We start from the raw sequence: 22,826 nt of genomic DNA, 5'->3' as shown, positions 1-22,826 counted from the left end.
AGCAGTGGTTTTCTCCTTGGAACTCTGCCATGCAGGCCATTTTTGCCCAGTCTTTTCCTGATGGTGGAGGCATGAACAATGACCTTAACTGAGGCAAGTGAGGCCTACAGTTCTTTTGACGGTGTTTTGGGGTCTTTTGTGACCTCTTGGATGAGTCGTCGCTGCGCTATTGGGGTAATTTTGGGCGGCCGGCCACTCCTGGGAAGGTTCACCACTGTTCCATGTCTTCGTCATTTGTGGATAATGGCTCTCACTGTGGTTTGCTGGATTACCAAAGCTTTGGAAATGGCTTTATAACCCTTTCCAGAGTGATAGATCTCAATTACTTTCTTTCTCAATTGTTCCTGAATTTCTTTGGGTCTCGGCATGATGTGTAGCTTTTAAGGATCTTCTGGTGGACCTTACTGTGTCAAGCAGCTCCTATTTAAGTGATGCCTTGATTGTGAACAGGTGTGGCAATAATCAGGCCTGGGTGCTGCTAGAGAAATTGAACTCAGGTGTGGAGAACCACAGTTATAGTATGTTTTAACAAGGGGGGCAATCACTTTTTCACACAGGGCCATGATGGTTTGGATTTTTTTTCACCTTTAATAATAAATACCTTCATTTACAAATTGCATTTTGTGTTTACTTGTGTTGTCCTTGACTATTGTTTAAATTGGTTTGATGTTCCAAAACACTTAAGTGTGACAAACATGCAAAGGAACAGGAAATGAGGAAGGGGGCAAATACTTTTTCACACCACTGTAATTGTATTTTGAGGTTGTACCACAATAGGTTTAAATGGTTTCATTTTCAAAAAACACCATATTTTTGTTGTACTGCACATTGCTGCAAATCCTGTTTATTCATGTTAATGTTTAATGTGTGTTTGTAATCCTTTTCTGATTCTGATCATGTAGATTTAGCTGCAGGATCTGTGCTGCAACAGTAATCAAACAGTTTAAAGTAAATTTCCAATTACTGTCACACCAGGTTCTTTTCATGGTAATATTTGGCGGCCTGTGCCTACCGCATGGTCCGAAACGTAATCCACCCAAATCTTATGCGATGAATTTTTCTGGTGAACATTTTATGACAAAACACAAGTTTGTGGTATAAATTGGTAATACTAGAACCAATTATTACGAGTTAACATTGTCCCCCTGAAGTGTTTACCTCCCAGCAGCAGAAGAACCATGAGGTCTGAGGCAGTCTTGAGCTGGGCGATGTCCTCCTCCCTCTCTCCATCTACAGTCTGAGCCACAACGTCCAGGAGACACTCCACCAAGCCTGCCTCCACCAGCTGGAGCTTTATTAAATCTGGCAGGGGAAGGAGGATGACATTGGGAGGGGACCTCAGTAAGCATGCTGCAGTCACGTGCCATTAATTAGTTAACCATTGTAGAAGAAGAGGGAACAATGAAATGACGCCATGTGGAAAACAGGATGGAAATACAGCATTTATGTTTACTTCATGAACAGATTTGAGGTAACCTCTCCTCATTGTCCACACACGTCTAAAAACAGAGCCAGCAGCCTGTGTAGTGTGTTGTGACGGAGCGAGTGAGAGAGTGACAGTGAATGCAGAGAGATTGGTCAAGGCCGATGAGAGTTTAGCTTAGTAGCAAAGATATCAAGTGAATTTACAGCCGAGTTTGCAGTTTTGTGTACTGGATGGGAAAGCTGGAGCAGGAAACGTTACCGCCCGTTTTCCGGAGCGTTGGCGTTGACAACCGTGACACATACCCGTCTACTGGCAGTTGGAAAGGAGACGATCGCATATTTTTTACGGGTTTTCCCATGTTAAATAAAAACCTCATTTTGATGGTCATATGGTCATTCACCAAGTCTATTTCCATTGCATTTTGTTGCATTTTCTAGCATTTTTTTTCAAATATTCTGAGTTTTTATCCAGCTGTTTTTATACGCACATTGACAATGCGCATAACTGCATTACATGTGAATGCATCAATAATAATGATCCTATAATACGATAATATTACACTGACAAGAGCAATTCTGCATGATGTGCACTTTTACGTATCACACTTTTAGTACAATTTGTTGGAAATACTTTAGTAATACTAAAATTTAGAATTTTGAATGCCACAGCAATCCAGTGTAGACATTATAGTGTATTTATATAGGTTCTTATTTTTTTTAAGCAGAAACAAGCGATCAAGAAGAACAAGAATCAAAAACATCCAAATTACAATAGAAAATGAGTGGATAATATCTTTGTAAATATATAAAATAAAATCTCAATATCTATGTATATTGACACATTTATGTAGGATTTTAAAGTACAAGTGAAGGAGCTGAAAGAAGTAGTCTAATAACCAAGTGACCCAAATTCGTCTGCAACAATTTTGATGATCAATTAATCATTTAAAGGCTTTTTTTTTTTTTTTTTACCAAAAATGGCAAAAGGGTATTGGTAACACCTTGTAAATATTGTCTGTTTTGTTTTATAGTAAACTGAAAATCTTTGGGGTTTGGAATGTCTGTTGGACAAAAAGAAACTAAATACATCCCCAGGGGCTCTGACAACTTGTAACGGGAAAGTGTTTTTATATTATTAGATATTTTTAGACAAAAGTATTCATTGAAAAAGATTATTATACAGAATAAGTGATATCTAACGAGTGTTGAGACTCAAATGTAAATGTCTTTTGATGTTTAGACAATATAGGAAATTACAGAAAAAGAGAAGCACTAAAAAAGAAACCAGTCTAAAAAATTAAATTAAAAAAAAATAAATCTCAAATGTTGTCACTAATACGCTTGCACAGTAAATTATAAAGTATATAAAGCCTCTGACTTCACCACACAAGTGTTCAATTGTGTAGAAATGTACTAGAAAAAAGACGCAGTGTGACAAATAAAAGAGATGGAGGCCGACGTTTCTCTAGAGTAGACCAAAGTAGGACGTTGTCCTGGAGACTAACAACCCGAGGTGATAATACTTAAGATGCTCAGTCTGACACTCACACAAAAACACAGAGAGAGAGAGAGAGAGAGAGGGAGAAAACAACGGGCAAATGCAGAGCTGTCTGCCATGACTGTGCAGTTTGCAGCTTGCCTGGAAAGCATGACTCACACAGAGAGGATAATTTACTATACAGCAGGTGGAAAGGATTTTGATCTGCAGTCTCTCATTATTTTGTGCTCAAATATCTACACTTCCCATGCAGCGGATATGGTTTTTGTAGACCTAACAGTGATTTAAAAAAAAGAAGAAGAACAAAGACACACATTACCATTTTCTGCAAGTGGAGCCAGAACCTCAAAAATCATTTCCTTCTTCTCATGCTCCGTCTGCTTCTGGAAAAGACGCACCAGCTCTTCAGCAATATTGGTGGAGGCAAACTGCTCTTTGCTGGACTCTGAAAATACCACAGGAGTATCACAGATACGTCATGATTGAGAAGAAATCCACTCTCCTATTTGGACAAGTGCATTCCAGTTAGGCAATGAAGGTATTTTGAGGCCCTGTAGGAAGGAACTGTGAGTCACGCCATGTCCAATGTTTATTACATTAATTTATTGTTAGTATGGTTTAGATTTTTGAAAAAAAGAAGAAGAAAAATAAAACGATATTTGGATTGACATCAGAAATTCACCTTTCCCGTCCAAGCTTCTGTCTAACAAGTATTTAGGTATACTAACCGAGCTCAGCCAAATTCCCGAAGGCAATTAGACACATTTCTGTCAGGGCTGTGTTGTGGGAATGGATGGCGAGCAGCTTCACCAGAGTGGGAATCACACCCATGTTGATCAGCTGAGCTTGTAAGGAATCTGCAAAAAGAAAAGAAAAACAAAATGCAGACAGGCAGTCAATCTGCTGTTCTGAACATGATGAAGTGCTTAGGACTTGAAGAGGAAAACGTGTGACATTAGATTTTAGCTTGAAAGGCAATTTCCTATACGTAAGTAAACAGTGACTATTTGGAAATTAACCTTTTTATGAGGACATCGACATTTCAGTAATATGTTGCAGTGTTAGCCAGCTGGCAAAATTTAAACTGTAGTTACCTAGAATGTCTTTACGATCTGCATGCTAGGTAACTACAATTACAGTTAGTTATTGTGGGACCTTAAAGCAAGACTATGGCACTTTTGAAAGGAATAACCCATTCTTCTTCTTAAAATTATTCTTTAAATATAATAATGCTACAGCCTTTAGGCCTGGTCAAACCGGAAAGTGGTACAAGCAAATTGAGCTGGTGAGCTTTTTCAATTTCCCCTTTGCTGTTCGGTTTAATCGTCCTGAGCATTTTGCTCACTATTATAACCCATTTAATTCATTAAAAGTGACTGAAGAGGAAAAATAAAGCTCTGCTAGTTAACGCTCAGCTAGCAAATTGGTTAGCTTAGCTGCATTAAGTCGGACAATAAATTCAGTTTATTCCTTGAAAAGGTGATTTGACCCATCGGCTTGTGTCTTAACCATTCCTCTTATGTGGGGAAGTTTATAATAAAAACTAAGGAGGATAAATTAAAGTGAATGGCGACATTAAGCCAATGAGCCTATGATAGCTTCCTTTATTTTGGACTCTCCGGCTCTAGGTCTCTTCCAAAGGTCGAGACCAAGCCAAATCCACTGATTGCGGCAATTCCACTGAATGACCTGAAACGTCACACTATTTAAAATAGTGGTGACAAGCCTAGGCTTAGTCTGATATGACCAGTAGCTTATGGTGGCTAACGTTAGCAAGATTTTTTTTTTGTGTGTAACCGACTCTTCTTTTCTTGTGTGCTGTTACAGTGTATTTTGCATTAATCATAGTAATGTTTACTTGAAAGAATAAAAAAAATATGTTAATTACAAAAAAGCCATCCCTTACTTAGGTACATGTCGGGAACTCACAATAGGTTGGGTTGCCTAGCAACGGGAACGCTGGTAAGATTGACGCCACTGCGTCTGGCTTGTTTATTTTCAGTAATTTTACTTTTCCTCATGAATACGTTGATCATTTTATTTGATTTTCACACTCAGTTCAATAGTAATGGTATAATATAGCAACGCATTTATCATCTCTCCACCTTACTTTGTTTTTATACGGGGTTGGAGTCTGACATGGTGTCCAATGACCGGGGATACCATGTTGACCGGAGGATGCAAGTTAAGTTTACCGCAGTAGCCTAAGCCCACAGCCCAGCCCTCTAGGACTACTTACCCACAATACCTTCACATATAGGCTACATCTGCTGGAGTAAGGATGAGGAAATACTTAATAAGTGAACTTTACCGGCTACGGGGGAGCTGTGCACCTTCTGCGGAGCTTCTGTGTCAACGCAACATTCTCTGACACCCAAAGTATGCCCGCAGAGGATTTCATCACAAAAACATCTACATGGCTTGCAAGCATGGCACGGATATGCTCAGTCAGTCAAACCGACAAAAAAGCTGAATTGGTCAATATAAGATCTTCTCGCGTCGGCGACTTTCTGTGTCTCGCGGAGGTGTGGCACCGAAGCGATGATTTCTTCGAGCCTGAACCGAGCAGTCCCGCATGCATGGATTTGTTTACATCCGTAAACCCCGCTCATCCGGAGGGGGAGGTGGTCTCGCACTACTCTATCGGGAGAACTGGAGGTTTTACACCCCTACCCGCTTACTGAGATCCGCACAGCAGGCCTACTGCATGTCCCTAGTGTGAACCTCAGCACCTTTATGAGATGACTATCATTTTATTGTCCATTTTTTTGTTTGTGAAGTGACCTTGGGTGTCACGAAAGGCACTTTAAATAAAATGGATTATATTATTATCATAATTTAAACTTATGCATGCAGTTTTGTTTATGAAACTTGAGACTTGATCACTCAGGGCCTGGTGTCAAGGCCTTATGCACACCACAAGAAGAGGAGATGCTTTCGCCATTTGGTGCCAAGAGGTGGTAGAGCTATTCTACGTGCCTGGAGAGGAAAACGTCTATTTAGATGTAGTTTTGATTTTTTTTCTTCTTTTAAACCAGAGTGGTGGAGGAAGTCAAGAGTGTAGATGAGCAGATCAGAAGAGAGAAGGAAGCAGTCCAGTTAAAGTTTCAAGAATAGTCAAAAAGATCTTTTTAGAACTTCTATAGCAACACAAGCTAAACCTTAAAGCCATGTAGAAGTAAGAAGTAGAAAAGGCCACCTGAAAAAGATGCTTCATGTTTGGACATCAATAAATCCAAGAAATTAGTTCAAAGCATTTTTTTTAAAAGACTAAAAACACAAAATCCTTATGGAGGTCACTACCAAATTTTCTTATTAAATCCTATTTAAATGGACCCCATGGACTCCTTAGTATTTCTACTGATTGTTACAACCGTTTCCTGATTAATGAGCCTTGAGATATTTTATATATTGGTTATACAAGTACACTCCACTTGATTAAACCACAAAAACAAGGGAAGGTCAAGAAGCAAAAGCATTCTGGGAAATGCTACCAAACACCACTGGTGCGAAACATCAAATAACCATTTTACTCAAACATGAGTCTATATGTAATGTTTTTATTAAAATAAAATTATCAACCATATACCATTTAAACTCAATATCTATATCTGTATCATCTTCAAAAAATAAGTATTGGTCTGGCTCTCCTAGACAATGATGAAGCATTGCCCTTATTGGGGATAAAGGATATAACATTACAGCATGTGGTTTTCTTAAGAGATTCTTTTTATCTAATGCACTTGTATTTAAATAGTTGTCATAACATCAGCTCAATATGAAGAGTTAGCTAGATGCAAAAAGCTGCAGAAAGCCACAAAAAAACATTCATTGTGTTGTAAACCAAAGACCTTGCATCACCCAGCCAAACAGATCCAACCATCATCTAGAGCCAAACGACACTTGGCAAGAGATCCAAAGTCGTCACATCCCATTCCTGCTACCGTCAACAAGCCTCGTTCTCATAAAGACACAAACTGTAGCATAGTCCAGAAATAAGATGTATGCAGGGACAGAGCGGAAGGTAATTTCACCTTTCTAATCTTTTTAAACTAGCAAAAAAAACAGTTGATCGTGTAAATTCATCCGAAATAGCACAGTAAGCCCATTCACAGTGATGCAGATACAATATGAAGATTGAGACATATGGAGAGAAAGCATATAGTAATACTGTAGGCTAAAGTGAAATCTTTTTAGGATTAGTAGCTAGAGCCCTGCCAATAAAAGGATTTTTTTAGGCCGATAACAATACAAATATTTGGTTAGTAAAAAATGTAATATGCCAATATATCGGCAGAAATATATATTAAGAAAAAGAATTATCCAGAAATGCGTAGCAAAACTTAAACAGATTTCCCTAAAATGAGTTGTTTGTAGTTATTTGAGTTCTCACTAAAATAATAAGTTTTTATTTTTATTGTCACAACAGAAAAGAGGAACATAAAAATATATTAAAGTTCTGATAAATAAAATGTATAAAAATACAGACTTTAGATATGAAACTTAGAGAAGTCCCTTGAACAAAATCATAATAACAAAAATAAATAATCAGTGTTGCCAACAGGGACGTTGTAGAGCGCCCACTGGTGGACAGACTGGGCAATGCCAACACTCACAACATGGCTGACCCCCCGTTAATATTTAATTTTTACATATTCATCAGAATCATTTATTATTCATTATAAATTATTCTGATGAATGAATCATGAATGATGATTTTTTTTTTTTTTTTTTTTTTTTTTTTAAATCGGCCATTGTAAATGCCGACACTGATAGTTCTGGAAATGTCTAATATCAGCAGATAATATCTAATGGTAACATACAAATCTGGGTAAAATTACTTCAATATATACTGTTCTTAAAAGAGTTTTGCTACTTTGTTAAAAATTGGTAGGCTAGAAAGGAGTCAGGACATGCTTAGCCTAGCTTAGCATAAAGACTGAAAGAAGGGGTAAACAGCCAGCCGAGCTTTGTCTCAAGTTTGAAAATACAACTACTAACTATTTTAAAGCTCCCTGATTAACATGTTAGTATTAGTTTTATCTGTACACAAACTAAATTGCAACAAGACTAAGTATCTACAGCTATACAAGCGACTTCTTTGAGGCTTTATTTAAGCACAGCAGTGCTTTGAGCTAAATGCTTACATCAATATGCTAACATGTAGTAGTAGTGGACAGACGAACCAGCGTAGCCATCCCTAGAGCCACGTCGCTAGCATGGCTAACAGCAGGGAAATGCGCTAGCTGACAAAATTAGCTAACTCTCAGCAAATAGGAATAACTGCAGATTCTCTCAGAGGCGCAGTTGGAAAAGCAGAAGACAGCATGGTAGAAAGATCAGAAGAGAGATCAGTCCAGAAAGATAAAGCATAGACTGTTCAGTTCAACCCTGCAGTCGAATGACAAAATATGGCGTGACATCATCTGCGTAGAAGAAAGAGAACATCCGCTGATTAGTTAAGATTAGTTAACAGTTTTTCTGGGGGGAAGATGGTCATTACCATTATCATTGCTATAGTTCATCAGCATGCCACAAAAGACAGTCAAGAGCTTCTCATTTTCCGGCTCAGTATTTTGGAAGAGGGATTTAATGTGTTCAGCTACTATCTGAGCCCCTCCTGCCAGGTCAACTGCACTCCTGCCCTCATCTGCAAAACAAAGAGGCCAGGACACAAATCAACCACAAACAAAAGGAAAAAAAAAATATAAAGGAAAAAAAAAAGAGACATAACCACAACCTGAAAAATACATATGAAAGAAACGTAAGCAGTACAAAACATACAAAACAATGCAAACAAAGACTATAAAACAGTCGAGATGCTGAATAAAATAAGTTTTAAGGAAAATATTTATGACCACAACCTATATGACCCCCAGCTTGCAGTTCACATGAGGCATCTAGTCTATCTGATAAAGGCATTTTGTTATTGACATCCATTCAAAAACCTAGAATTAGATGTATACAATACAATGCCACATCACAATGGTGGCCATCTACGTTTCTGTAGAGTTAGATGCCTACATATGCGCATGTGTGTGTTTATATATTGTATTATATTACACACACAGTGGCTTGCATAAGTTAACACACCCGCATGCTAAAGTTGACTAAAAAGTGGAATAAAAAAACATCTTATGGAAATTGATCTTAATGTCTTAACTCCAAAAATCTGAAAAAGACAACCTTTAAAGACACAATTTTTCTTTGTTGATGAATAATGTATCGTAAATAAATAAGTGGTCTTCCTTAAAATACAGGGGGCATTAGTATGCATACACCCCTATGTTAAATTCTCAGAGTGAGCAGATTTTTAATTTTAAAGGTCAGATGGATCCACGATACTATGCATCCTGATAAAGTTCCCTTGGCCTTTGGAATTAAAATTGACCCAGATCATCACATACCTTCCACCATCTCTCACATCTGGAAATGGGTACTTTCCATACGATCATCTCTCCATGCAAATCAAACCATCTATTAGGCTAACTGAAATAAAGCCATGCCAATCTCTAGGTATGGTGAAGGGTGTGGGATGATCTGGGCCTTTGAAAATAAACATCTGCCTGTCTCTATGGAAATTTAACATAGGGGTGCACTTCCTTATGTCCCCTGAATTTTAAGAAAGAACATTTATTTTACATTTATTTACAATACATTATTAATTCAAAAAGAGAATTGGTGTCCTTAAACATTTTTAAAAAAAGTTTCTATTTTTTAATTTAGGCATTAATAAGTTTAGTTGGTTAGATTAATTTGTTTTTAGTCAACTTTGGAATGGTTGTGTAAACTTATGCAAGCCAGTGTGTGTGTGTGTGTGTGTGTGTGTGTGTTTCTGTATGTTTGAACACACCTCACCATTCAATGTGTTTCCTTTATTTTCATGACCATTTACAAAGGGTGGCTACTATGAAGAAACTACAAGACAATGTTTTCAGTTATTTCTACTTTTTTGTTAAGTACATAATTCCACATGTGTTCATTCATAGTTTTGATGCCTTCAGTGATAATCTACAATGTAAATAATCATGAAAATAAAGAAAACGCATTGAATGAGGTGTGTGCGCACACACACAGTATGTAGAAATATGTTTGTTTTCATAATAAAACATTTTGCTATGTGTAGGCATGTTTAAATGACTTAATAGCTAAGAGATACGAAAAGCATTAATCATTATCCTCGAGTGCCTCAGATTCTTCAAAGGATCCCCGAGCTGTAGAGCACCAGATGGGCACTTTCTACACACTCGAGCAGCACTTCATGCAGACGGTTTGTTGTGGCGGAACCTTTTCCTTGGTCTTTGACTTGGAATGAATTTCGGATGATTGTTCTCTCTTCTAAGAGTTACTTATTATTAAAATATACTTATTAGACTTATTCGACTGCATTATTGCGGTCTTATTGCAGTCTACATCTCGTGCCGGTGAAGGAGGCGTCAGGCTTAGAACATAATGATCAGGAGAAGCAATGTGGTTTCCGTGCTCGTCGACGTAGAGAAGGTTTATGACACTGCCTCTTGGGGTTGCTTCTGAGGGCTTCTCCGGAAATGTTGGCTGCTGAGGCTGTTGATAAGAACCATCCACCCTTGCATAACCAGAGCAAGTTCACTTTCTCTAGTATGTCGAGCAGTCTGCTTGTTGGACTCTGCAAAGGACAGCGTTGTATCTACGAACGGCGAATGAGTGGAAAGCTTTCGTTGGTAGCTCCTTTTTCAAAGTGAGTTTTGCTGGCTTTATCAACCTGGGAACTCCAGGGTCAGTTTGAGTGGGAAGCATCTGGGATGGGATGTCAGCAGCTCAAAGCCTGAGGCCATGGTAGTCTGCCAAAAAAAGACATCTGAAAGGAGCTCAGATGCGCCGTCACATTGTAAGGGGTCACTAGACGTGGGTCATGTATCCGAGTATACCCTTAACCCTAATTATCTTTACCCTCATTAATAACGTAAACTTTTTACGTAAAGATCAACATAATTTGTGACAAATATACACTGATTTTTAGATTTAAACGTCATCAAATGTAAAAAATGTTTTTATGCAATGTTATTATCTTTTTGTTGTATATAATGTACTAAGACCCGTGATTAAGTGAACTCAGTTTTTAAATATGTGACCTGTCAACATCCTGTTTTATTGGAAGTGGTTTTAAAAGATCCTGTTGGATCTATTTTACGAAAGCAACGTCTCCTTTATTACAGTGCGTTTATTTAAAAGGTAGAAAGCAGATGCTTCTCCACACGATCACTGCGCCTATCGTAAAACCATGCCAGCTTGCTGAGACCCCCTCCACTCCAACAAATGTCACAGCCCACCAGATTCCACAGATAACCAGCTTTTCAACTAATGGAGAAACTATGCGGCACGACGGACAGCTGTGATTAAAGCCTCTAAAGCTGGCTGTAAAATCAGGCTTACATTGTGCTGCTTTTCCCTGCGGTCAATAGTTAAATACTCACTGGCATATTCACTAATGAAACTTTCTTAGAGCAGAAATATCACAAAGATGCCAAATGTAGCATTTTCCAACACATTTACATTATTGTCAAATAAATAGCAACACCTTAGCTTATTGTTTGCTTATCACTAAACAAATGGGGTACTGTGCAACATGGTTGTTGTAACACGTGGTTCTCAAAGTCAAGACTACATTTTCCATAGAACCCATGCTAACTGGATGTGCATTAAGAAATATGGTTGCAGCTGCTGTGGTCTTGCTCAACGCTCTGCTGTGCCTTACTAAGCTCTGCAACCCCCCCGTCCTACTACGTTCCGCAACACCCCGCTACTCCCTCCTTTGCACCGCAAGGCCCTGCTACAACTATTTCTTACTAGTCATAGTTCCATTATCTTTATTGTTACTATAACTGCCACTGTTCACCATTCCAACTGCTATGATTAGTATGCATCATATTTCTATATATCTGTATCAGTGTCTGTTTCAAAACCAGCAGTGACAGATGTCGCCCACAAAGAGCTTGGGTCTGCCTGAAGCTTTTACTCACCATTCAAGGTTTCTGCCTCTCCACTGTTGCACCAAATGATGGCTCATGGGAAATTGTTGGGTCTTTGTAAATTAGTGTGGTCTAGACCTACTCCATCTGTGAAGTGTCTTGATATAACCCTTAGGATTGGATACTATAAACAAAACTTAATTGAAAGTCATTCTTTTAAGTTAATCATCTAAGCTGTCATGTGAAATAAAAGTGAGTGTTTCCGTTGTGTGCTGTATTGTCATGTTCCATATGTAATTGTAAGTTGTGTGTAAGTGCTGTTGATTTGTATGTATTGTATACTCACTATGTATATTTCCATATCAACTCAGTAATACATTTCCTAAGCAGTGGCGGCTGTTCACTCTTTTCGATTCTGACCTTTGGCCCCTTGCTGCATGTCGGTCACACTCTCTCCCCTTTCATGTCTAAAGCTGTCCTCTCTAATAGATATCATCGCCCATCACAACGTTTTACGGTCAACTGCCAATTTAGGGGACATCGCCCAACCCTAGTAACAGTGAAACTTTGTAACAGTTTGTGTAACAACAGGTGACTGTGTGCTGCAACAACAAATCAGTCGCTTCGTCACTTTTCATTTTTTCTCTTTTTCCAAAAGCTGCCTTCATGTGCGTAAGTGCTGGAAATGATGGTTTCTATCGCCTCTGCCGCCACCCCAAAGCTTTGAATATTCCTGGTTGAAAAGCACCGAAGCTTGACAAATGGTATTTGGCACAGCCCTACTGAACATCCTCCATGACAGGCAGCGGTCTGTTGCCTACACCAGGTGCCGAGTCCCAAACAGTGGCAGCACCAGCAGAGGAGCTCTACATCCTCTCTTTAGCTTACGGGTCCTTTGGGATGCTACAACAAGCTAACTATTGCGTTAGCTAACACAAGTATTATTAAACTTCTACCGCTCGCTGGATGATAAAGGTATACCTGAATCTGAAAAAGGAAGTTTGCCCTCTGTTGAAAAAAACGTAATCAAATTATTTTTTTGCGTTGTGTTTAAAATACGGCTAGTTCGTAATTTGCACGTTATAATTTACTTTATTTTCTCATATGTTACTGTATGAAACATGACTGCTTAACCACCATCAACTGTAAAAAAGATCACTGCCAATTCCTCGCTCTTAGAATTGAAGATGAAATTTATCAATTGTCATTATCAATTATCATTAGACCAATGGGATGTCAATCTTGTTTTCTGGTTGTTTATTGGTTAGAGAGTCCCTTAGAGCATCATAATAAGTATTTTGGCCAATAACAGATGAGCATAAAAAAATAACATAAAATTGATATAGGAGATGTCGCGCAACGGAGCTTGTTCTCCAGACTGCAATTTCCCATCCTGACTTGCAGGTGTCCCTGTTGAAGCACTTTAATCAAGAATTACAAATAGAAATTGAAAAAAAAAAATATATATATATCATAAATATTATGATATAAATAAAAGAAACTGAGATTTGGTTAGGGTTTATTTCAACAAATTACTTCTTTTTTTTGTTTTAAATGATCTCCCGATTGCCTCTCAGAAAATTGAGGAGGAGCAACCTTCTCTGCCTCTGTGGACCAGATGCTGTATTATTACAATAATATGGCATCTTATGTGTTTCCCGTCTATATCCACGACATTCCACTTGCAGGATTGCTCCAGTACAGCTGGAAATTCCTCCAAATGTCCTTCTTTTCAGCCGGATGTCCCTTACCTTCCGTTTTCTTTGTGTTGTTTTAACCCCAGCACTGAGGAGGAAGGTCTGGCAACGCGAGACTACCAAATAAACTATTTGCTTTGATATTAGAGGAAATTTAACTGAAGTGTTCAACCCAAACAGACAGCAAGGGAGCATCTGCAGTGCCCTCTTTGCAAATGTAGTAAATAAAATCTGGGTGCGAAGAGCTCAACAAAAATGTCCCTGCATTCACTGTGACAACCCAAATAAAAGATATTTGTAGCTGAAACACATTGTCAAACATCAAAAGTTTGTCTGGTGTAGCTCAAAAGCAAGAATCCTTTTTAATGACGTATTTTCTATTACTGTGTGCTGGTGATGACAAGGCCCACGAGGGATTCGGTGTATTCTAAGCAAATCAAACTCCTACTTACGGCTGTCATAGCAGATGTTGCCAAGAGCCCGGCCAGTCTGCAGTAAAACCTCCTGGTCGCTGGAGTTTAACAGCTGAATGAGCGGAGGGATGAGGCAGGCTTCAACACAAGGACTCCGCATGAACTCTGAAAGTGGGAAAGGTGTGTGACAGATAGTGGATATCAGGTCAGTCTGTCTAGGTTAAGAGCATCAAAGTGCTTCATTACTCACATGTCCTGCAACTTTACTGATAGTGTCGTACATGTAGTGATGCCTTGAACAAATACAGAAAGGTAAAATGTCATGAAGATTTGAACTGTTGCTGATGCATAGGCGGAGACTTTTTAAATGCTGTAAGTAAATGTAAATAAAAAGCGTTTATATCACACTTTTTTAGTCTTACCGATTAATCTTCAAAGTAATATCTGGTTGCAAATATGAACTATTCAATAAATCACATTAAGTAAAGCATAGGGGAAATTAGGGCTTAAAATCGAATTTTAATCGCGATCACGATTTTGACTTTCCACGATCAAATTTGCGTGATCGAGCGATTATTTTTTAAATTGTCATTTCATAACATGACCCATTTCGTAAAGCCGTGCCTGTGTGGGATCTCTCCTCTACTCTCCCTCCGTGCCCCGGCCACAGAGAGGCCGCCGGTCCACACTTCTGACATTAGTCCACAGTTTTAGACGGAGCTGCTGGACCTGGAACTGGGCATGAGATGTGACCCATGGCCAGAATATCATAGTTCATAAAAATGCAGCGTGATGAACATAACTTCAGACATTTCATACACACGACGTTTGTACCCGCCGTTCGACCCGTGCTGGACTCGTTCATAATGATCAGCCGTCTCTCTGTGAGTAGTGTCCATCACACTCCCTCTCGTAGTTATAATTAGCCTATGTGACAATAAAATTTGTTTTGGTTAAAATCAACAAATAATCGTGAGAATAATCGCGATCAAAATTTTGATCAAAATAATTGTGATTGTCATTTTGGTCATATTTTTTCACATTGTGCACTCAACTCATTCAGCCTTCTTTATCCTATGCTAAACAGCTAGTTTGCACCCATTTGTTTCATATCAATATGGTTCTGGATAATTCCTTGGAAACCTTTTCTGATTCGGAGGATTTTACAATTTACAACTTTCGTCTGGTGCAGCTTTAAACAATCATGTCAGTTCAAACTGTCAGACGGAGAGGGAGTTGTCTTTAGCCCAGCAGTCACTTGGCTGCTTGTAGACTATTCCGGGAGCAGTGACAGATAAATGCCAGCGGGTTGGTGCCAGGCTTGGCAAACCGCTGGGGAGTGATCATTAGCTGCCGTCTTGCAAGCTGCTAAATACCCATTCATTATCCTAACCTTTTCTTGCCCCAAGTTCTAGTCATGCTTTCTTTTTCTACTTTAAAAGCTTCCACTGCTTCCCCTGCATTATGGAGACTTGAAGCCCTCTGACACTGCAGTTATGCAAGGTTTGTGTCCCTCCGCTATAACGGGCTGCTTAAACTAGCCCAGTCTAAAATGACCTGACAATAAAACATCCCACTGTCTGATTCTTGAAATATTTCAATCATAGAAAAGTACTAAAATATCCATTACTAACATGGTTGCTCCACTGTTCCACCAAATAATGCCTTCATGAAGAAAACATGGACAAAGTCAATGGATGAGAGCTATAGACAGTGTAAAAAATAAAATACTGATAAATGGAGGAACAGAAAGTCAGGATGTTCCTGGGTGGATGGGCTGGGAAACCGAACCTCACCATTTTTGGCCACCTCAGCTATGATGTTGGCCACTTTAGGGGTGCAGGAGGACTGGGGGGTCAGCAGGGTAGGAAGCAGGGGAAGAATGCCCATCTCCTGGATCTTTACACTGGCCTCGGTGTCTGCAGCAGAAAAAAAAGTGAGGATATTCAGTCACATTAACGCATGCTTTCAGAAATGCAAGGTTACTAAATATTGTCAATATCAATGCAATAGCCGTATAATTTCTTTGGGCAAAAGACAGGGTGAGTATTTTAAAAACAACTTGAACAACTACTTGCGAAACGAATGTTTAGTCTGGCTTTAAATGCGTAGCAGCGGTGTGACAATTTAATTTTTTTATTTTACAGTTTTCTATGTTATGATATTTGTTTTTACTCTTGGTTTCTGATGTTAACATCAGCACTTTGGATACCTGCTGGTTGCTGTAAAGTGCTATTTAGATCAATTTTGATTGATTATTGATTGACATGTGCAACCTGCAAATTTACCCTCTGTATGTGACACTCTCCTGGGGCGCCTGTCTCTTTAAGTCCCCCTCCCAAAAAAGCCCAGTCTGCTCTGGATTGGCCAGCCTGTTTCCTCGAGTCTTCGCTGCGTTCCAGTTAGGTTTCATTAGGCTCGTTCGAGATGAGCCAGGTCTGCACAGAATCGATCATCGGTGATCGTCGCCCGTTGCATGCCGGTTAGATTTGTGTCCAACTTGCTCTGACGTCATACACACGAAGGCAACGATAATCTCACAGTAGCAAGGCAGAGGCAGTTCTGAGACGCAGGCCATGCAGTTACTTTTCACCAACTGCAAGACCCAAATGGACCCAGAGCAACGCCAGCCTCTCAGCTGATTGGTTCACAATGAACTCGACATGATGACGTTTATTATAAACTTTTTATTGCTTTTGAATCGGAGGGATTTAACGGCTATTGGTCTGACTTAAAGTCATGGTCTGTAGAGAACACACGTGGTGTGGCTGATGGTGACGTTTAGAAGTCAGAGAGACTAAATGTGTTCAGATTACGGATCACATACGGTGTGTTTTTAATTAACATCAGCAACAGATTGCATGTAGAGCATTTTGAGAGCTACTCTGTCATATTTAAAACAACCGGAGACTGTGTATAAGCTGATATATGGGATAACATTTTATTAAATCGGAATCGCACCACAGTGTTTCTGTCACTTCCTGTTCAGCCTGAAGGCGGCTAAAATCTGCTGGAAACTGTCCGACTTTAACGCAGCTTTTTATCACCACCCCTTGCCGCTGCTGCCTGCTCTCGTTCACTTTACAGGCAAGGCGCAGGTCATCTCGAACGAGGCTAGTAGTATCAGCTGGAGCTACTGCAGCGAAATATATAGCGGGACATTGGAACGTGAAAAATCACCAATAAAGGCTTCTAAACCGAACACTACACAACCGGACATGTCCCAGCAGCCCCCAAAATTTGAAAAACTAACTTAATAGTTAGCAGTATGTTAACGTTAGATCGTAATGAAACAAAAAAGCACAGTGTAGAGATGACATGACAGATATGATAAAGCTTCTGTGGTGGGTTTTGTGCCCTATTCTTATAACATTTGGAGGTAACACACACAGTCCATAGTAGGCAGATTGCCAGAGACCCTTATGGAAAACTCACAACAATGTAACTCTACTCACTGTTGTTGGCGAGTGCTTTCAGCAGGCAGTCCAGACAGCTCTCCACGCTGTCAGTGGCTCTGTCTGTGGACGCTAGCTTCAGCTTCTCCAGGGCTTCACTTAGGTTGTCTGAGAACAAAAACATTTCAGAAACACATTTTCAAAGGTTTTTCTTTTAGGGAGATGAACGACGGCCAGTACTGGTATTTCAGGGTTTATCTGCCATTATACGGCTTTTGAAGGTAAAAAACAATGTGGAAAGCATCTGGACGACGAGCTGACGCACAGGACAGGCGTCCACTCGTCTTCTGCTCACACATGCTGCATTTTGCTTCATGTGGGCACACACTACACAGTGACACATACAGTGTCAGAAGGACACACACATACATCATTTGCACCAGAGCGTTCTAAAACCCCAGGGAAAATGCCCCTTTTGCTTCGCTCCAGCTGATTATTCTCCTCAACTGTCAATGCGGTTTAGAGTCTTTTGTTGAGACAAAGACAGATATACACATATGCAGTCAGATTTCAGTCAGATTTAAAAAGCCTCACGTACACTTGGTTGGGTTTTATAAATCTTAATAAAAACAAGTAATTACTGCGCTGTTTGTGCATGCTGGATTTTCTCTGTGGTTGCGCTTGTTTATGCTGTAAAGAAAGCAAAAACACAATAAATATACAGTGGGGAGAACAAGTATTTCATATACTGCTGATTTTGCAGGTTTTCCTGCTTACAAAGCATGAAGGGGTCTCTAATTTCTGTAATTATTACCATGGTACACTTCAACTGTGTGAGACGGAATCTAAAAGAAAAATCCAGAAAAATCACATTGTATGATTTTTAAATAATTCCCTTCATTTTTTCGCATGACATAAGTATTTGATACATCAGAGAAGCAGAACTTAATATTTGGTAAATAAACAGTTGTTTGCAATTACAGAGATCATCCGTTTCCTTTAGTTCTTGACCAGGTTTGCACACACTGCAGAAGGGATTTGGGCCCACTCCTCTATACAGACCTTCTGGTTTCAGGTGTGTCGCTGGGCTATACGGACTTCGAGCTCCCTCCAAAGATTTTCTATTGCGTTCGGGTCTGGAGACTGGCTAGGCCACTCCAGGTCCTTGAGATGCTTCTTACGGAGCCACTCCTTAGTTGCCCTGGCTGTGTGTTTTCGTGTGGTTGTCATGCTGGAAGACCCAGCCACAACCCCTCTTCAATCCTCTTATTGAGGAAAGGAGGTTGTTGGCCAAGATCTCGCCGTACATGGCCCCTGTCATCCATCCTCCTCTCAATTCGCTGCAGTCGTCCTGTCTCCTTTGCAGAAAAGCATCCCCAAAGAATGATGTTTCCACCTCCATGCTTCACGGTTGGGATGGTGTTCTTGGGGCTGGAGAGCGACTGGAGTTTAGACCAAAAAGCTCTATTTCTGTCTCATCAGACCACATGACCTTCTCCCTCCTCTGGATCACCAAGAGGGTCAATGGCAAACTTCAGAACATGCGCTGGCTTGAGCAGGGGGACCTTGCATGCATTGGAGGATTTTAATCCATGACGGCGTAGCGTGTTACTAATGGTTTTCCTCAAGATTGTGGTCCCATCTCCCTTCAGGTCCTGCCGTGTAGTTCTGGGCTAATCGCTCACCTTTCTCATGATCATTGATGCCCCACAAGGTGAGGTCTTGCACGGAGTCCCAGACCGAGGAAGACTGACCGTCATCTTGAACTTCTTCCATTTTCTAATAATTGCACCAACAGTTGTTGCCTTCTCACCAAGCTGCTTGCATGTTGTCCTGTAGCCCCCCCAGCTTGTGCAGGTCTACAGTTTTATCCCTGATGTTGTTACATAGCTCTCTGGTCTTGGCCATAGTGGAGAAGTTGGAGTCTGTTTGATTGAGTGTGTGGACAGGTGTCTTTTATACAGGTAACGAGTTCAAACAGGTGCAGTTAATACAGGTAATGAGTGGGAAACATGTCATGCAATAAAGTGCAAACTAAGTATACAAAAATTTCTAAGCCAGTGTCTTACACTTTACAATCTTGATCAGCTTGCTCCTTTCATCGGCTTTAGAGACAAAACGTTTGCCATATCGGCGGCATAGTTTTTATTCTTTCAGACTAACTCTGCCATTTATTGTCTTGTCGCCCCGAAAATTTACTTTCTAGCAAACAAGCAATGTGTTCCTAGTCATTTGTCAGCCGCATGATCTCTGTGTGGTACTTTCCATAAAATCATCTCTCGATGCAAATCAAACCAGCTAGTCTAACTGAAATAAAACCATGCCAATCTCTAGGTAGGGTGAAGGGTTTGGGATGATCTGGGGCTATTTTTATTCCGAAGGCCAAGGGAACTTTATTAGGATGCATAGTATCCTGGATACTGGCCTTCAATAATAAGAAACCTGCCTGCCTCTATGGAAACAGGGGTGTGTATACTTATGCCCCCTTTATTTTAACATAGGAAGAACACTTATTTATTTATGATACATTATTCATTGTCAAAGAAAATTGGCATCCTTAAAAGTTCGATTTTCCTCATTTTTTAATTAAGGCAATGACAATTTCCAAAAGAGGATTATTTTTATTCCTCTTTTTTGTCAACTTAAGTTTCAGTTTATGGCACAGCCTTTCAGTGCTCGGTTTTCACTTTGTGACTTTCGATTGAATAAAGGACTATTTTTCTGGTCTTATTTCTTCATTGAAGGTTTCCGTAAAATGGTGTTAAAATCTTGTCTCGTCTTGATCTTGTGAACCCAATCTCGTGTCTCGTATCTTGAGCTGGGTGTCTCGTCGCACCCCTAACAGATAGCCTAGCTAGCTGTCTGGATTAAGATCTGAGGAGCAGTTTCCCAGAGTCCTCAGAAATCCACCGGAGGTTAGAACGCCAACACAAAGGAAGCAGAAACTGAGACATCCAGGCAGAATTTCTGGCAGCACCTTAATAATCCCGAGATGGGAACGTCGTCGAAATAGGTTGCATCGCATATCCCAAACTTGCCTCCCTTCCTTGCGTCTTAGTCCGAGGGAATCATGCGAAGAGAGAGACAACAAGCAAATGTGTTTTAGAGGGACAAGACGTCCGGTCCTCTGAAGCGTGGCATGCATTTGTCGGCTGTATGGGCCAAGTTAGCAACTCCTTCAGCTGCACGGCTTCTGGGAAGGCCACCCTCGTGTATCCTCGCTGATCCCTCCTCGATGCACATATGGCAGAAAAAAGAGAGGATGGGACGTGGGATGACATACACCAAGGAGGGACAGAATAACTTCCGGTTCAGCCGAGGACCGAGGAGTCGAGGGACTCTCAGATAAGGGTTATGAGATGCAACCATAGGCTAGCTAAGTTTAGACTATGAGAACTTCTAAGAAATGTTTGATAGAGATGCATTTTGGGATATTTGACAACTGCTCCATATCTCCAGTAAAGAGATACTTCTTTACTTGAGCCATACTTTATATATACAAACACAACGATTTACAGTCTCAGCAATACACTGACATGTTTTTGGATACCTTACAATCTACATTCTCAGGAAAATCTGATTAGGACTGACCTGTCAGGCTTGGTCCAGAATGCACTCTAACAGCGTTTCCACTCCAGGGCAAAATGAAATATTCACGTCATTTGTGCTGCCTTTAAATGTAATCGAGCTGCCGAATAGAGAATAAGTCTAATTTTCAAGAAATACTTAATATTGTTGAAATAAAAGTAAAATGTTCTTCCAGCATCGTGCCATCAAACCAGGTAATGATAAATTGCATGTTAGGATTGCAGACATTGTTTCAGTGATCTAGTTTTTTCTGTCAGTTGCTTGTTCAGTGCACAACAAACACATCATCCGTCCCCCATAATAGATGGCATAAATCAAATGACAATGAGTGATGCAGCCTGGGATTAGACCTTATGAAATATCTCATGAACTGTCAAATATTGCTCCAGAGGCAACTGATGGATGTCACCGCCTCATATGGGAATTGGTTTTCAAATGTGATAGACAGCAAGGTAAAATTTAGTTATATACAGCATGTTTTTAATGTCAATTTCATTTAGAGAGGACTACAACAGTCACAGGCCTGTGCTCCAACCCCCCAATAAGCAGTGCATTATAGAGAGCTGTGCAGTATAAACAGCAACAGAAAGTGGGCAGCTGGATCCTATTGCATAACAGCTGTGGAGATGGAGGAGTGCCATCTACACCATTAACAGCACTGCCATTTCAGGTGATGCACATTCATTTAGCAATTGGGACCTACAGGCCATTTCGAGCAATGAGAAAGAACGAGGGCAATGCGAGTACATAGTTGCAGAGCTAGCGTTGCTAAATGGAAAGAAAATCACGACCACTAAGAGATAGTGGACGGAGAGTCAGGGAAGCTACCCCACCCGAAGACTGAAGCAGACACGCGCGCGCACGTACACATGATTCAGCTACAGTCAGCTTTTCATATAACTAACATTAACGTCAGAGTAATGAAGCAGAAAACTATAGAAGGAAGTGGTATAGTAGCATTACTGCATTGTACATAACGTCAGCAGTAGTGCGTTTAAATAGTAACCATTTCATGGTTTAGCTAGCTAAGTGGTTAAAAACCGATATTGTTAGCCAACTATGTTCAGAGTGAGCTGGTTGCTAGCTGTCCAACATTACTCACCCATCTCAGCAGTATGTTGCTCCGGGAAAAAAACGGGGTGTTAAGCTCTCCAGGGCAGCGGTAAACCGAGTCGTAACGTTAGTGGCCAAAGGCCCCGCTTTCCCCACACTGTTCGTCCCTTAAACCGCTTTAAACTGGTGAAGTTAGCGGGTTGTGGTTAGCTAGCTAGCCAGTTAGTGTTAGCTAGGTACCGACAGCAGCCACCAGACCGGCCGGGCAGTCCCGTTCAGATGGATGCTGCTGTACAGTGGCCTGTACACCGGGTGACTACAAGATTAATACATCTAACTTCCTCTCATATCCACACAACAGTCGAGACCTGCTGGGTGGCGCTTCCCTGGACGTCATGCCACAGCCAAGTCAGCTAGAAGGGATGAGTGTACGACTTCCGCTTACAACGTAAAAAATAAAAGCTTTTAACAAGCATAGAACACAGCGCCGGTAGGTGGCAGCCTAAGACATTTCTTAACGCCTCAACTAGATACTAACCAGACATCTAGATATTGACTGTGGGCAAGAAAAGACAGTGTGGTATGTAGGTCTCCAACGGGATTTGCCATGTCCACCGCACCGTCACCACCATAGACATAATAAAGATTAGATGCCGCATTGGCTGCTGAGCGCGAGATTTCCAGCCGCCATCTTGGACCGGTCATACTCGTTACTTAGCAACAGAAGATATAAGCAGCCAGAGCACTATGCAGAATATTCCTGCTCAGATCAGCGGATTTTTTTTATCTTATCTTTTTAACTCTGGGTT

General features: G+C 40.4%; 1 protein-coding gene across 3 annotated transcripts in view; it reads right to left on the bottom strand.

The window, feature by feature from the left end:
• rap1gds1 (RAP1, GTP-GDP dissociation stimulator 1) overlaps positions 1–22,442 on the bottom strand; it is a 28,362-nt gene extending 5,920 nt beyond the window's left edge. The window contains exons 1-8 of one of the 3 annotated variants that reach the window (XM_034901404.1): positions 22,067–22,442; positions 17,437–17,544; positions 15,778–15,900; positions 14,021–14,146; positions 8,427–8,573; positions 3,652–3,780; positions 3,243–3,368; positions 1,159–1,302 (exon numbers count right to left, since the gene is read on the bottom strand). In XM_034901404.1, coding sequence (XP_034757295.1) covers positions 1,159–1,302; positions 3,243–3,368; positions 3,652–3,780; positions 8,427–8,573; positions 14,021–14,146; positions 15,778–15,900; positions 17,437–17,544; positions 22,067–22,070 — 907 coding nt within the window. In that variant the 5' untranslated portion in view covers positions 22,071–22,442. Of the gene's footprint in view, positions 1–1,158; positions 1,303–3,242; positions 3,369–3,651; positions 3,781–8,426; positions 8,574–14,020; positions 14,147–14,231; positions 14,275–15,777; positions 15,901–17,436; positions 17,545–22,066 lie in introns of those variants that run through there. The other 2 variants (XM_034901405.1, XM_034901406.1) reach the window with 2 other exon arrangements.
• Between the last annotated feature and the right edge of the window lie 384 nt (positions 22,443–22,826).

This window comes from Etheostoma cragini, chromosome 19, assembly GCF_013103735.1.
Source record: "Etheostoma cragini isolate CJK2018 chromosome 19, CSU_Ecrag_1.0, whole genome shotgun sequence".
In the NCBI taxonomy this organism is placed as follows: Eukaryota; Metazoa; Chordata; class Actinopteri; order Perciformes; family Percidae; genus Etheostoma; species Etheostoma cragini.
This window is presented reverse-complemented; position numbering and strand designations above follow the sequence as displayed.